The sequence below is a fragment of the Ranitomeya imitator genome, chromosome 6 (assembly GCF_032444005.1).
Source record: "Ranitomeya imitator isolate aRanImi1 chromosome 6, aRanImi1.pri, whole genome shotgun sequence".
Classification (NCBI taxonomy): Eukaryota; Metazoa; Chordata; class Amphibia; order Anura; family Dendrobatidae; genus Ranitomeya; species Ranitomeya imitator.
The window spans coordinates 154158100-154174334 of NC_091287.1; the positions used below are offsets into that span (position 1 = coordinate 154158100).

Consider the following 16235-nt stretch of genomic DNA (forward strand, 5'->3'; position numbering starts at 1 on the left):
GGTCTGTTACAAACCCTCTAAGCTGCCACAATGGTGTCCCTGTTAAGACCAGTCTGTTCTTCATAGACGACTGAAGGCTCACAGTCCTTAAAAGGGACTGGAAAAAATTTTTTTTTTTTTTTTGAAAATATAAAAAAAATTTCTCGTCCCTTTTTGCCCCCATTAAAAAATAAAGAAAAGGAATATAAAAATCAATTTCATATCGCTGCAGCTGCATCTGTTAAATCCTGATTTATTAAAATATAAAACTAATTAATTTGCATGTTAAAAGTTGTAAACAGGAAAAAAAAAAAAATTATCAGATTTGTGGATTTTCAAAAAAACAAAACAAAAAACAATGTAGTGGTCAGAATTATATGGAACATATCAATTTGCCGGAAAAAAACATGGATTTTTTTCCTGCTTTCGAATACCTTGTGTGCCACAATGAATGGAGTCATTGAAAACTAAAACTCCTCTCACGAAAAACACAAGCCCCCATATGAGTATGTTGAGAGAATCAAAATCAAAACATTCTGTCTCGGATAAAAAGGAGGACACATCCAGGGCACAAGTGCGCACAATAGCCATGGGCAGCAATGCTGTGCGTTTCACACTCTTTCTGGGTCAGAGGAGTAGTTTCATAGATTAGAACAGCCGTCTACATAAGGTCTAAGCGGCGCCTGATCATTGCGCTGTTTGGCCATTAAAGAGATTAGTTAACAGAAATCACAATTAATTGCAAATGAAGCATGTGGGAATCTTGCAGCCAAAGCATCTGAATGTGGGAATGAAGCGAGCGAACACATCTACAAACTTCAACATGAAATACCTGTTGTTTAGTAGAATATTTGAGCATTTAATGTCTCTGTGCAAAAAATTCTTCTTGTGACAGTAGTCCAAACCTTCCATAAGTTGTCTCATGAAAGACTTAATGTGAAGCTCGTTGAAATGCACTAGTCCCGACTCCAGCAGACCCATGAGGTCGTGGTCCATGTACTCAAACACCAGGTAAAACGCACCTGTAGCACGTGAAAAAGGCACAAGTCAGTGAATACAACAGGCAAATGACATAGGGTTTAAACTCATCATGGACGTCATTGTTCATCAACATCTACGATATTATGGAATTGGGCGGAGTCTTGACTCAAATAATGGGGAGCCCCAATGACAACACTGTACCCGTCAGTAGTAGTTAGTAGTAGTAGTTTTCAGATCCAATCTAATGGAAACTCCATTTCACAATACACGAACCCCAGTACAGGCTGCACACACATTTGTCAACTATTCTTAAAGGTTTCTTGCTTTGAAATCGCTCCTACATCATGATGTTCTGAGGAGACCCCAATTCCAGCGACATGTACCCTATTGGCCTTTTTGTTGCAGTTTTGCTGCAGCAGATCTAGCGGTTCTCTGAATGCTGAGATCTGCATAACACTGTCCACATCACTGATTGGCAGCTTTCTAAGTACATTGGGCATAGGCAGAAAGCTGCCAATTAGTGGTGGGGGCAGGGTTATACATTGCTCTGATTATGGAAGACTACATGGCACGAGACAACTAATCCTCTAGTGATAAAAATTACTGTTCATCAGCAGGAGACTCAAAACTACAGCAAGCAGCTCAGTAAGTGACATCACTGGAATCAGGGTCTCTTACCTTACATTTACACTACAGCTGCTCTCAGTTTAAATAGCAAAATACTGCTCATGGATTACATTTAACCCCTTCACGCATGGCCATTTTCCATTTTCGTTTTTCCCTCCCCTTCTTCCAAGAGCCCTAACTTTTTATTTTTCCGTCCCCATTGCAGTACGAGGGCTTGTTTTTAGCAGGATGAGTTGTATTTTTGAGTAACACCATTCATTACATCATGTGATGCACTGGAAAGCGGTAAAGATTCCAAGTGCATTGAAGTGTCATAGTTCTTAAAGAAACTTAAAAAAATAAAAATAAAAAAAAATAAAAAAGGAGATTTTTGTGTACTCACCGTAAAATCTTTTTCTCCGAGCCAATCATTGGGGGACACAGGACCATGGGTGTTATGCTGCTTGCCACTAGGAGGACACTAAGTAAACACAAAAAAAAATACAACAAACAGCCAATAAGCTAACAGGCCGGGTGCGGTGTCCCCCAATGATTGGCTCGGAGAAAAAGATTTTACGGTGAGTACACAAAAATCTCCTTTTCTCCTACGCCTCATTGGGGGACAGGACCATGGGACGTCCTAAAGCAGTCCCTGCGTGGGGAGCAATTGCACTGCTAAAACCCCATGTACCACTGGCTTACTGAGGTACCGCAGCCTGCCAATGGCAGCGTCTGACGAGGCCTGGGTATGGATGTGATAGTGCTTCGTAAAGGTATGCAGACTGGACCAAAGCTGCTGTGCGGGTGCCTGGTGCCGAATGGCCCAAGAAGCACCGAACAAGTCGAATGCGCCTTTATCCCTCCTGGGACAGGGGTGTTCCTGACGCGGTAGGATTCCTGAACAGTGGAGCGAATCCACTTGGCTATAGTGGCCTTTGAGGCAGGTAGACCTTTCCTATGTCCCTCTGGAAACACAAACAGGACATCCGACTTACGGAAGGGAGCCGTGCAAGATATGTACCACCGAAGAGCTAACCACATCCCGAGTATGGAGAGCTTTCTCGATACGATGGGTTGGCGCCGGACAGAATGACGGCAATACAATGTCCTCATTTAGATGAAAGGAGGAGACGATTTTAGGTAGGAAGGAGGGAGAGGTTCTCAAGACTACCTTGTCCGGGTGAAAAACCAGGAAGGGGGGGGGGTCGGCAAGAGCCGCCAACTCAGAAACTCTCCTGATAGACGTAATCGCCACGAGAAAGACCACCTTCCATGAAAGGAGGGTGAGAGATGTCCTGCAATGGTTCGAAAGGGGCCTCCTGAAGAACTCCGAGAACCAAGATCCCATGACGCCAAAGGCATTCTATAGGTAGGGACCACCCGGGAGACTCCTTGGATGAACGTCTTAACCAGCAGTCTGAAATCGATCTTTCGTTGGAATAGAACAGAAAGCGGACACTTGTCCCTTGAGCGAGCTTAGGGCAAGGCCTGACTCTAAACCTGATTGGAGAAACTCCAGAATGGACGGAATGGAAAAAAACAAAGGCGCACGTCCATGGCACCCTGGGAAGAAGATGGGCCAGATGCGATGATAAATGCGCATGGAAACGGGTTTCCTAGCGCGAATCATGGTAGAAGAAACCCCCGGGGAGAATCCAGCTTGGGCTAAAATCCAGGATTCAACGGCCACGCCGTCAAAGACAGGGCCCCGGAGTTCTGGTGGCAAATCGGGCCCTGTGAGAGAAGATCTGGAAGGCGCCAGGGTACGTCGGCGACCATTTGGATGAGTTCCGTGTACCATGCTCAGCGCGGCCAGTCTGGCGTGACGAGAATCACCGGTCTCCCCTCTGCTCTGATCTTCTTGATGACTCTCGGGAGCAGAGGAAGAGGTGGAAATATGTATGGCAGCTGGAAACGATGCCACGACAGGATCAGAGCATCTGCCCCGATGGCGCAAGGATCGCGGGACCGTGCAATGAACCTCGAGGCCATGAGATCCACATCCGGCGTCCCCCAGCGAAGGCAAATCTGTTGGAAGACTTCCGGATGGAGGGACCACTCGCCCGAGGAAGTCCGCTTCCCAATTCTCCACGCCCGGAATGTGGATCGCCGAGATGAGCGAGTGATTGGTCTCGGCCCAGCGCCGGATGTGGGAGGCTTCGAGCGTAGCTGCCCTGCTGCGGGTTCCCCCTTGCCGGTTGATATACGCCACAGCTGTGGCGTTGTCGGATTGGATTCTGATGGGATGGCCTGTGAGAAGGTGGTGAAAGTTGCGTAAGGCATGAGTGATCGCTCGAATCTCCAAGATATTGATTGGGAGACGCGACTCTTGTGGACCAACGACCCTGTGACGTGTGGTAATTGAAAACTGCGCTCCAGTCCAAAAGGCTTGCATCAATGGTCACCATTAACCAGCGCACTGGAAGAAACGACTTCCCTTGGTTCAGGGACGACTGTAGCATCCACCACCTTAGGGTCTGCCTGACCTGTGGGGGCAGGCGAAAACGACGGTCGAGGGAAACTGGGCTCCTGTCCCAGGCTAACAGAAGCGCCTGTTGCAGGGGACGGAGATGGAACTGAACAAACGGAACGGCTTCCATCGCAGCAACCATTTTCCTAAGGATGCGCATTGCGGAGCGAATGGAGTGAGGGACTGGGTGGGAGAGCTTGCGCGCTCCCTGTTGTAAGGATAAGACCTTCTCTGGAGGGACTAACCCGCGGGAAGAGTCCACAATCATGCCCAGGAAGCAGATTTGCTGAGCCGCCACTGGAGATGATTTCTCGAAGTTGATCTTCCAACCCAGGCGAGAAAGAGAATCCACGGTGATACTTACAGACTCCTCACAGGCAAACAGGGACGAACCCTTGATTAATAGGTCGTCCAGATGGGGCAGAACTACCACTCCCCGAGCGTGAAGAATGGCCATGACCACCGCCATGACCTTCGTGAAGACTCTGGGGCGGTGGCAAGTCCGAAGGGTAGGGCCACAAACTGGAAGAGTTCTTCTTGGACTGCGAAGCGCAGGAACTGCTGATGAGGGGGAAAAATTGGAATATGTAGATAAGCATCCTTGATGTCAATCGATGCCAGGAACTCGCCTTTTTCCAGGGACGCGACAACAGAATGGAGCGAGTCCATTCTGAAGTGTCGGACCCGTACGAACTTGTTCAGCAGTTTGAGATCCAGTATGGGCCGTAGAGTCCCGTCCTTCTTTGGGACCACGAAAAGGTTGGCGTAGAATCCCTTGAACCTTTGGTCTCGAGGGACCGGAGCGATGACACCGTCCTTTTGAAGCGCCTGTATGGCCTGAAGAAGATGTGACGACCTTGATTTGGGAGGAGAAGACTGGAAGAAGTGCGGAGGGGGGATGGAAGAAAACTCGATTTTGTATCCGGAAGACACGAGCTCTCTGACCCACTTGTCGTGAACGACCGAGAGCCAATTTTGACGGAAAGAAGGCGCCCACCTATCGGTGTCCGCCGGACACGTCGACGAATCATTGTGTAGAAGGTTTAAGGGATGCGGATGGCTTAGGGGCAGAAGGTCTCGGTCTGGGTTTCCAGGAACGGTTTGGTCTGTATGAGACCTGGGGATTTCTGTTTTCCCGTCGTTCCGAACCAGGGGAAGAGGAGGACCAACTGGAGTCGTTACGAAAGGACCGGAATCGAAACTGCTGTTGATTCCGAAAAGGCCGGGTGGGTTTTTGTTGGGGAAGAAATTTACTCTTCCCTCCGGTAGCGTCAGAAATGATTTGGTCTAGTTTCTCCCCAAATAAACGGCCCGCTCGGTAAGGTAGAGAAGTCAGCGACTTTTTGGAAGCAGAATCTGCTCGCCAATCGCGGAGCCATAAGGCCCTCCTGATGGAAATTGCGTTTGCAGCTGCTTGCGCTGCGCAATTAGCCGCATCTATGGAAGCCTTAACTACGAAATCGCTGGCCTGAGCTATCTGGTTAGCTAGTCTGGCCGCCTCTGGGGGGAGATTACTGCCATGGACGGTAGAGGTTAACACCTCTGCCCAGGCCCCCATTGCCTTAGCCACCCAGGTAGCTGTAAAAGATGGAAGGAGAGCTGCTTCTGAGGCCTCAAAGACTGAGCGAGCCAGATAACCAATTTGACGGTTAGAGGGATTTTTGACTGATGAACCGTCGGACAGGGAGAAGACTGTTTTGGATGCAAGTCGCGATACGGCAGGATCCACAGAAGGAGAGGGAAGCAACTCCTTCACCATATCCTTGGAGAAAGGATATTTAGCTTCCGTGGCTTTTTGAGCCGTGAAACGCTTCTCCGGGTGTTCCCTGTGTTTTTGGATAATGTCCTGAAACTCAGGGTGATTAGCAAATATCTTTTGGACGCGTTTAGTCTTTTTAAAAGATACGACGCGTTCCTGAGAGGAAACAGATTCGTCGTCCACCATTAGTGTTTTATTGACTGCCTCAATGAGGGAGTCAAAAGTATCCTGACCTAACGAGGAGTCATGATTTAAAGACTCCTCTGACTCGTATTCCCAATCCTGTACGCTGCGACCCTTGGGGGAGGGGGAGCAAGAGGTGGAGCTCCCCGATGCTGAAGCTCGAGCCTGCACAAGGGACGAGACACGGGCCCTTTTCCTAGAACCCCGAGATTGTCGAAGTAAAGTACGGCCCCTGTGGTCAGACGGCCCTGCACCGGCGGCGGATTCCGTCGCGGTCGACTGAGGGGAGTTCTGATTTATAGAGGGTCCCCGGAAGGATTCCAGAGCTTTAGCGAATGAATCCATGGAACGTGACAAGGAAGCGGCCCACTCAGAAGGGTTAGGCCCGACGGGGTCGGTGGAGACATTGGGGGGAGAGGCAGAAGGCGGCTGCACCCCAGCCGGGTCACAGTTCTGGAACAAAGGAGTAGTGTGAGCACGTGGCAAAGAAGAATTGCAAGTGACACATGCGGTAAAAAACACAGTGTGCTTTTTGTTGCCCTTTTTGGCCTCCTTAGATTGAGACATAGTATATGTCTGTGTCTCCAAAATACTGCAAACGCAGGGAAGTGGATGCAGAAAAGGGGTTAAGCGTTTTCCTATAGGAAGGAGCAGCTTACCCACGGTCCTGTGTCGGTGTCCCCAGGGAGGAAGGAAGAAGCGTTTGCTGCTGAATTCCACGCAGGAGAGGAGTCCCAAGATGGCGCCCGATATTTGCAGGGCTGTTCTCATTCAGAACGAGAAGCGCCTGAGCGGTGGGCGGGAATTACAAACGCGGCCTAGTCAGGCTGAAGAGCCGGGGACTAAATTTGTGCAGGCTGCCGGCGGCGGGCGCGGTGTAGCACCGAACGATCGCCGCTGTCACCAAACAGCGGTGCCTCTCCCCAGGGACCCGGACCGCATCCTCCCACGCTTCAGCATGAGGAGGGGACTACTCACCGATGTCTCGGTGCAGCCTTCAGCTCAATCAGTCCTCCCTGCGCCGGGTGATGGAGAGCATCATATGTGTGCCTGCCGCAGGGGACTTATGGCTGTGCCACCGTGCTGGTGTGCCTGCCGCAGGGGACTTATGGCTGTGCCACCGTGCTGATGTGCCTGCCGCAGGGGACTTACGGCTACCGTGTGGACTACTGTAGAGGAGGAGTTAACTCTTTGTGTTTACTTAGTGTCCTCCTAGTGGCAAGCAGCAAAACACCCATGGTCCTGTGTCCCCCAATGAGGCGTAGGAGAAAAAAGGTTTTCCGGCAATATGATTCTTCAGGTCAGTAGGAGTATGCAGCTAAAAACGAAAACAACCTATGCACGGTTATTTAAGTGGTGAAAAAAAAAAATTGGAAAATTGTAAAAAAAAAATAAAAAAAAAATGAAATAAAAAAAATGTATATATTTTTTTTTTGCTTGTGTCACCATTTTCCAAGACCCGAAACATTTTCATTTTAGAATACGTGAGAGAATTTTTTTGTGTCCTGAGCTGATGTTTTTTTACAGATACCACATTGGGGAAGATACGATGTTTTGATCGCCTCTTATTGCATTTTATTGTAATGTTGCGGCAGCTGGAGGAGAGAAGAGAACGTGGATGTGGGGGGACACAATTCTGGCGTTTTGACTTTTTTTTCGTTATGATGTTTACCGATTGGATTTATTTTATATTTTCATAGATCAGACTTTGACGTACCCAACAATACCAAAACGTGTATTTTTTGATTTGAACTTTTTCGTATTTTTAAAAAACTTTTACTTTACACTTTTTACTGGATATCCCTCAGGAGACTTGAAGCTGGGATCATCTGATCACTTGCGCTACACATAGCGGTGCTGATCACAATCTCACGAACACCAGCCACGGGCCAGAATTCACAGTATGATCGTAATGATAGGCACGGGGATCTTCAGCAGGCCCTCCACTGTCATGACAACTCATTGACTCCCCGCAATCACGTCATGGGCGCTACTATGGAAGCGTGGAAGGACACGCACTCCTGTCAGCAAGTGTTAAATGACGCTGTCAGAGATTGGCAATGGGATTTGTCAGATTAACAGCCGCGGTCAGAGCTCCACTCCACCTGCTGCTGTTATAGGCACATGATGGCTGATTAAATCAGCTGTCATGTGCCGAGAAACATGCAGGCTCAGCGTGAGCCTGCATCAAAGACAGGGACACGACATATGACGTATGTTTATGTCACATGTCATGAAGGGGTGTTAATGCTCAATATTTTCTCCACTCTACCAAGTCATTATATGAACATTGTGGATTTTTAGTTACTGAAAGTCTGGTATTTAAAAGACTACTTCAAAATGTGCGGTTAAGACACTAAACCTTTATCTTTCTTGAAGTCCACGGCATCTTCTTTGTCTGTGACTATCTCCTTCATGTTTATAATGCTCTGGTGTGTGAGCTGCCGAAGAATCTTAATTTCACGTATAGCTGTGATAGGGAAACCTTCTTTCTCATTGTCCAAACGAACTTTCTTTAAAGCCACCATTTCTCCTGCACAGAAAAGAAAAAAAACAAACAATTAATGTAGGCATTAAGAACAGAGACCTTCGAAGACAGCAATGGAAAAAAAAAACATTAAAGGGGATGTCCACTAGTAGGACAACCCCTTCTTGATCTAAACATTTGGCCCCCATAAAATAATAAAGCTTATATAGAATAATAAAGCTGATATACTCCTGTCCCGTGCCGTTCCTGTGATGTCAGCACACTCTCTCCCCGGGACTCTCGTGCAGTTGTGACATGTGATGCCCGGCAACCAATCAGCGCTGGCGTCACTGTCCCCGCCTTCGTACGGATTGAACATGAAGATATCCTTGCTGCCGCTGCTCTCTGACTTCCTCTTCATGTTCTATTTGACAGAAGGTGGAGATTGTGATGCCAGCGCTAACTGGGCGCAGGGGTCACATGTCATAACAGCAGCACGGGAGCCCGGGGAGAGCGAGTGGCGACACTGTGGGAACGGCGCTGGCACGGGAGTAGGAGCTTCATTATTTTAATAGAGTGGGGTATGAGACAGAGCTGGCCAAGTAGTGGAAAACTTGTTTAAGATACAGTCCCGATGTTAATAAACAGCAGCCCCCCACTGTAAGGCTGTGTGCACACGATGCAGATTTGGTGCAGAAAAATCTGCTGCAGTTCTGCACTAAATCTGCATCTCCTGGCAGAATCTGCAGGTGCGTTTTTATGCGTTTTTGATGCGTTTTTTGTGCACAAATCTGCACAAAAAACGCATCAAAAACGCACCTGCAGATTTCTATTATGGAGGGGTGCAGAAATGCTGCAGAACTGCACAAAAGAAGTGACATGCACTTCTTTGAAATCTGCAGCGTTTCTGCGCAGATTTTTCTGCACCATGTGCACAGCTTTTTTTTTTTTCACATTGATTTACATTGTACTGTGATCACAGTGCAGTTCTGCAGCGTTTCTGCTGCAGAAAAATCTGCTGCAGTTCTGCACTAAATCTGCATCGTGTGCACATACCTTAAGACAGGCATCACACGATTTAGGACATGACCATGTATCAGAGCAAGATCATCAATGATATGCAGATTCATCATTTTAAACCTTTAACCCTTTCTCAATATGCACCGCGAGAGCAAAGGTCCCGCAAACAGTTATATATGGCACCATGATCGCATGGGCTCACACAGAGCTGCCGCGATCGAGTGCGGATTTCAGCTCTATGTGAGAGCCGACACCTTGCAGTGACACCCACTATCGGTGCTAGCACCAATCGCAGGCTTTTAACCCCTGTGATGCCGGTGTCAATAGTTACAGCGACATCAAGAAGCATCGCAGAGGGATGAAGCTCCCATCAGAACAATGTGATCGCGTTATGCCGATGGTCTCCATTATGACCCGAAAATTGGCTGCGGGGTCACGCAGTTACGGTGGCCTGTCAGCTCATGTTCCGAGCACGAGCCGAAACGCCTCCTCCATACATGTCAGACGCTCAACTAATCCAATAAACTATATACTCGTATATACTGGAGTATAAGCAGTTTTTCAGCACTTTTTTTGTGCTGAAAACGCCCCCCTCCCCTTACACTCAGTGAGGGTCCCAGAAGATGGAGGGGGAGCAGCAATGGCGGAGCAACGGGTCACAAGAGGTAGGAGCCAGCAGCCACGCCTTAAGTCTGTTGCTAAAGAAATTAATATTCACTGCACTGGCATTGAATATTCATTTCTATGTAACAGCGGGCACAGTAGTCGCAGAGCACAGCTGCCGGAATACTTATTGCTCTCCACTCGGGAACTATAGTGCAGTGAGTATTAAATTGCTATTAAGTAACGCATAGTGTCAGCTGCAGCAGCCGGGCGGTCACATGTGCCCACTAAAGAGAAATGAATATTCACTTCGCTCAACTCCCATGGGAGTGGATAGAGGTGAATAGCAGCTGTGCTCTGCTTGTAAGCAGCGCATGACGTCCCTGCCATGCGCTGCTTACAAGCATAAATCAGCTGCTTGCACCGAACAAGACGCTGCGAGGGAGCACAGGAAGATAAGTAGGATGGATTTTTCTTTTTAAATGTTTTTTTGATGTGGGCCATGCATACAAGGATAGGGATGAGGAGGCCGTGCATTCCAGGACAGGGATGAGGAAATACTCTGAAATACATGATTCACAGAGAACCACCGACAGAAGATGGAGGGACTGTGGACGTCGTGTAGCTGCCTATGTTCTTTTTAGTCATGCATAAAAGCGCTGTCGACCTCCGTTTTGTGCACCTCTTAAAGGAAGGACACCCCTGAATTATAGTCAATGGCTCCCTCAGGGGTTTCATCTGTCATGTTACTCAGATTTAGATGGAAACTGGCAGAGAGCGCTGGATAAATGTGATCCCAAATGTTATGAAAAATGTTCACAATAAAAGCTTCAAAATGAATCCACAAAAAAGCAAGTCCCCACTCAGGTCCGTCATTTGTTAACAGACATATAGGTGGATTCCATTTAAATGGTAGTACTAAGGCTCTGGAAAGGAGCGATAGAGCCTCGTCCCCCCAAAACGAATATAGTAAATTCTACACTCCTGAATCCAAATGCTCCCTCTCTTTTGAGCACCAGTGTGTCTAGACCACATTATACATCCACCACATGTTTGGCATTTCTGGAGCAAGGACATCCTGCCTAATTTACAGCTGCATGTCTCCAGAAGCATGAGATGGGCATAAGGTACTGGGAACTACAATGTACTGCTGACTACAATGGCAGTTTGCAATTTTCACGAAGGAACATCTACTCCTGCTTGTTTCTGGAAAACACCCATGGAATCACAATTGTCACACCTGTATAATTTAAAAGATGGGGTCACTTAAGGTGGAGGGTTCTGTATATGGAGTCCACAATCTATTCTCAGAAAATCTGGGCTTCAAGAGGAAAATAGTCCCTCCTGAGTCTGTATGGCTAAGTAGCACTGTACAGCCACATATGAGGTATTTCCACATTCAGCAGAAATTGTGGGACAAATTTTGGTGCTATTTTTACCCATTTCCAAGTATGAAAATGTGAAATCTGGTGCCATAACAAAACTTTGGCGGTAAAAATGTAATTATTATTTCTTCATTGCCAAATGGTTTAAAGTTCTGTGACAACTGTGGTGTCAATATGATCACTGCACCCCTGGATGAACTCATTGAGAGGTATAGTTTCCAAAATGGCATCGCTTATTTCAGGGGGGGTGGGGGTCTGCTATTCTGCAACCTCAGGGGCTCTACCAATTTGATTTGACATAGCACCCTCAATCCAATCCAGCAAAATCTTAACTCCAATATGGCGCTTATTCGCTTATGAGTTTTGCACTGTGCCACAAAAGTAGTTTTCGGCCACATATGGGGTATTGGTTTATTTGATAGAAATTGCACAACAAATTTTCTGGTCCATTTTCCCCTATTGACCTTGTGAAAATAAAAAAAATTATGGGAAGAATTTTATTTTATTTTCATGGCTAAAAGATATTAACTTCTGTGAAGCACCTGGAGTTCAAGGTGCTCACCACACATCTAGATAAATTCCATGAAGGGTCTAGTTTCCAAAATGGGATCACTTAAGGGAATATTCACTGTTTAGGTACATCATGGGATCTCCAAACGAGACAAGACACCCACAGACCATTGCATCAAAATCTGTGTTTCAAATTGTCACTCCATTCTTTCTGAGACCTGCAGTGAGCCCAAACAGTAGTTTCCACCCACATATGGGGTATCTGCGTACTCCGAAAAAAATACACCCCCTACAATTGTTGTGCAATTTCTCCTGTTACCCTTGTGAAAATAAAAAACCTTAGGGATAAAAAAAAACTTTTTGTGGAAAACGTGATTGGATTTTTTTTACTTTTATTTTCACAGTTCAACGTCATAAACTTTCATAGAGTACCTGGGGGTGCAAAGTACTCCCCACACATCTAGATAAGATATGGGGACTTGCTTTTTTTGTGGATTGAGTTGAAGCTTTTACTGAGAACATTTTGCATATCATTTGGGATCACATTTATCCTGCGTTCTACCCGGAGCACTTACATTGGGCTTTCCATCTAAATCTCCGAATGACGCGATTCAGATGTCATGGGATACCCCATTTATATATATTTATTGTGTAAAAGCGCAAAAACATAAAAAAAACAATTTTATAGAAAAAATTATTAGTTTTGCATCGCTTTATTCTGAGAGCTATAACTTATTTTTTTACTGATTGAGCTGGCTTGTTTCTTGCGGGTCAGGATGAAAAAGCATAGTTTTTATTTATTTCTTTATTTTTTATGGTGTTCACTGAAGCAGACACAGCAAAATGAAATGTGTACTTTGTGTGTGCGTGTTTTTTTCATAAAAATATTTTTATTTTTGACTTTATTGTAGAAATTTCACCTCTCAATGAATTAATCTATGGCTGCAGTGATTATTTTGTAACATCCACGTCAGGCTTTTTTCTGGACCGCCACTATCACCACCACATATTAGGATACGATCTTTGAGATGGGAGTACCCCTTTAAGTGGGGGTTTCCCTGTTAATCCCACAAAAATGCAATTCAGATGAAACCTCCGACTGAAGCACTCATTGTAATGAGGCAGATACATCTTGGATTTCATTCGGCGTCTGCCTGAAAAGATAAATAGCACCAGAACAACCACAGATCTGAGATCGCCTACACTTGAACGCTGAACTGTGGGCGATAACTAAAATGATGGGACACCGCCAAAACAGAGAACAGACGGAATCCATAGTGACTTCATCTGCCTCATAAGTCAATGGTTCCGTCGGCGATTTACATGGAAATCCCGAGGTAAGCGCTCAAAGGAGAGCGAAGGATAAATGTGAGCTGAGGCTTGCTCTGATTTTTACGAGACATAAGAACTATTCTTGTACGGCTGTCTATATATTCATTCTTTTTATTTTTGTGCGGTTCGTTGTGCGGTATAAGTGTTTAGATTGCTTTATTCATTAGGTTGGTGTGATTACAGCTATACAAGATTCATATAATCTTTTCAAGTTTTGCTGCTCTCACAGTAAAAATGCTTTTTTATAATCTGTGAGATGTAACTTATTTGTGAACAGAACTGTATGAGGGCTTATTTGCCACAGGTAAATGCACACATAAGAATCAGTATCGGTGACATACATCCATTAAACCATTAAAGAGAAACACATTTGTAAAGCTTGGTGGTGAAACCTTTTCATACTATGAGCACATTCCTATAATAGAAAAAGAAAAATGTGCAAAATAATGAAAAAATTAAAAAAAATGATACATTTTACAATTCATTCCTTTATGATCCTAGTAACTAATTCTAGAAACCAGTATATAGATCTACCAACTATTCTCACATTTTATTTGGTTGATATAATGGCTTTGCTTATTACGTTATTTGTTGCTTTTTACCTTTGCTGACGGAATGTAGTTGTATGAGCAGTTTCAAAACAATGCTATGCAAAGGGAAACAAGTTAGTTAAGTGGGTGTGTGTCACTAATGAATTATGATGTGTGCCTTTTAACCCCTTAACGATCAATGACGTGCCTTTTAACAGCGGCAGTTAAGGGTACATAACGGTATAGCGCCCCTCAGCATCAGAACATGATTAGGGTCGGTTTTTACCAACCTCAGTGTTGCAAACACAGTTATTCGTGGAATAACGGCGACTGCAAAAAAAAACAAAAAACCCTGAAATCCTATTTATTTCTCTCTCCTCTGATATGATCTAGCATATCAGAGGAGAGAGGAATGGGGTCCCCCGAGCCCCCTTCCCGTACCTAGAGCATCCCCTGGTGATGTCCCACGGAGTCTTCTTCCGGGAAGAAAATGGCAGGCCCATGCGCAGTGCGCTAGTCGACCGGCACCCATAGGAGATTTCTCCTATTGGTTCATTTTGATCACTGTGAGACTATCACAGTGATCAAAAAAAAAGTAAATCAAACCCCCCTTATTGCGGGTTCACTTTTGCGTTTGGGGCTTTGTGGAGGGTTGCGTACGTCCTCCGCATACTGCATGCGTTCAGCGTACCTATCTTTAGCATTGGGTACACAGGACATGCGGATGTATGCTGATGCGTCGTTTTGACACGCCCGCCATCCGCACAAAATACAACTTGAGGAATTAGCCCCCGAACGCTAATGTGAACTTAGCCTTAGTTAGGGAAAAATAATTTATTTCCATTTTTCCACTAGGGTTAGAGTTGGGGCTAGGGTAACGAAAGTGTTGGGGTTAGGGTTGGGATTAGGGGGTGTGTTAAGGTTAGAGTTAGAATTGGGGGGGTTCCACTGTTTAGGTACATCCAAGAAAAGAGGAGGGGGGGAGAGGAAAAGTTAGGAGCTTGACATGCTGAGATATGCATCTGTAAGCCGTTGCAAATGAATGCAACTGGTGGGTGCAGTACCTGCTGGTGATTTCAGCTGAAGTAGAAGAAAGGAAAAGGGAATATCCAGCACGTCCATCCAGTGTAAGTAAAATATCCAAAATTTATTGAAGCATTTTAAAAAACAATATTAAAAAAGAGAGAGGGAGACTCTCTCTGCCTGACGCGTTTCTGGCGCACCACGGCGCCCTTAGTCATAGGAACCTTGTTTTTTTAACATTGAACATTGTTTTTTAAAATGCTTCAATAAATTTTGGATATTTTACTTACACTGGATGGACGTGCTGGATATTCCCTTTTCCTTTCTTCTTGTTTAGGTACATCAGGGGATCTCCAAACGCGACATGCCACCTGCCATGGATACCAGCTAATTTTGAGTTTATAAAGTCAAATGGTGCTCCCTTCTGAGCCCTGCCATACGCCCAAACAGTGGCTTTCCCTCACATACTGGGTATGGGTGTACTTAGAAGAAATTGCACAACAAATTTTCTTTTCCATTTCTCATTATAGTCTTGTGAAACTAAAAAAAAAAAAAAGTTTGGTTCCAAAGGAAATTGTGAAAAAAGTAAAAATATTCATTCTTCCCTTCCACATTGCTTTAGTTCTTGTGAAGCACCTGAAGGGTTAATAATCTTCTTGAATGAGGTTTTGCGCACCTTGAGGGGTGCAGTTTTTAGAATGGCGTCACTTTTGGGTATTTTCTGTATTGACCCCCCCCAAACACTTCAAATGTGAGGTGGTCCCTAAATAAAATGGTTTTGTAAATTTTGTTGGAAAAATGAGAAATCGATGGTTAACTTTTAACCCTTTTAACGACCCAACAAAACAAACCAGTTTCCAAAATTGTGCTGATGTAAAGTACACATGTGGAAATGTTATTTATTAACTATTTTGTGCAATATGACTCTCTGATTTAAGGGAACAAAAGTTAAAAGTTTGAAAATTGCAACATTTTCAAAATTTCCATTTTTTTCATAAACACAAAGAAATTTTACCACTAACATGAAGTACATTATGTCACGAAATAAAACAATCTCAGAATCAGTGAGATACGTTGAAGCGTTCCAGAGCTATAACCTCAAAGTGACAATGGTCAGAATTGTAAAAATTGGTTGTCACTAAAGATTTAACCTTTTTTCTTGCATTCATTGAGAAATACCCTTAGCTATGACTAAGAACCATTTAAAGTATCAGTTCAAGACGCATTCGTAAGGTAACTTTTTCTATTTCGATGTTTGTTTCTTTTTTAATCTTTTTAAATAAAAAGATTCAGATATTTTTTTTTCATCTTTCAAGAAAAGTGCTGAAAGGTCTTTTTCTCCTAACCATATAATTACATTGTAGCATCCATTAGGTGAATTAGATCC

At 45.0% G+C, this 16235-nt stretch overlaps 1 protein-coding gene across 1 annotated transcript in view; it reads right to left on the minus strand.

Annotated features, from left to right (window-relative positions):
* Positions 1-16235, minus strand: part of CDK13 (cyclin dependent kinase 13) — a 63265-nt gene that overhangs the window by 25274 nt on the left and 21756 nt on the right. Inside the window, exons 5-6 of the mRNA XM_069730212.1 lie at positions 8341-8511; positions 812-1001 (exon numbers count right to left, since the gene is read on the minus strand). Of these exons, the coding sequence (XP_069586313.1) occupies positions 812-1001; positions 8341-8511 (361 nt within the window). The remainder of the gene's footprint in view (positions 1-811; positions 1002-8340; positions 8512-16235) is intronic.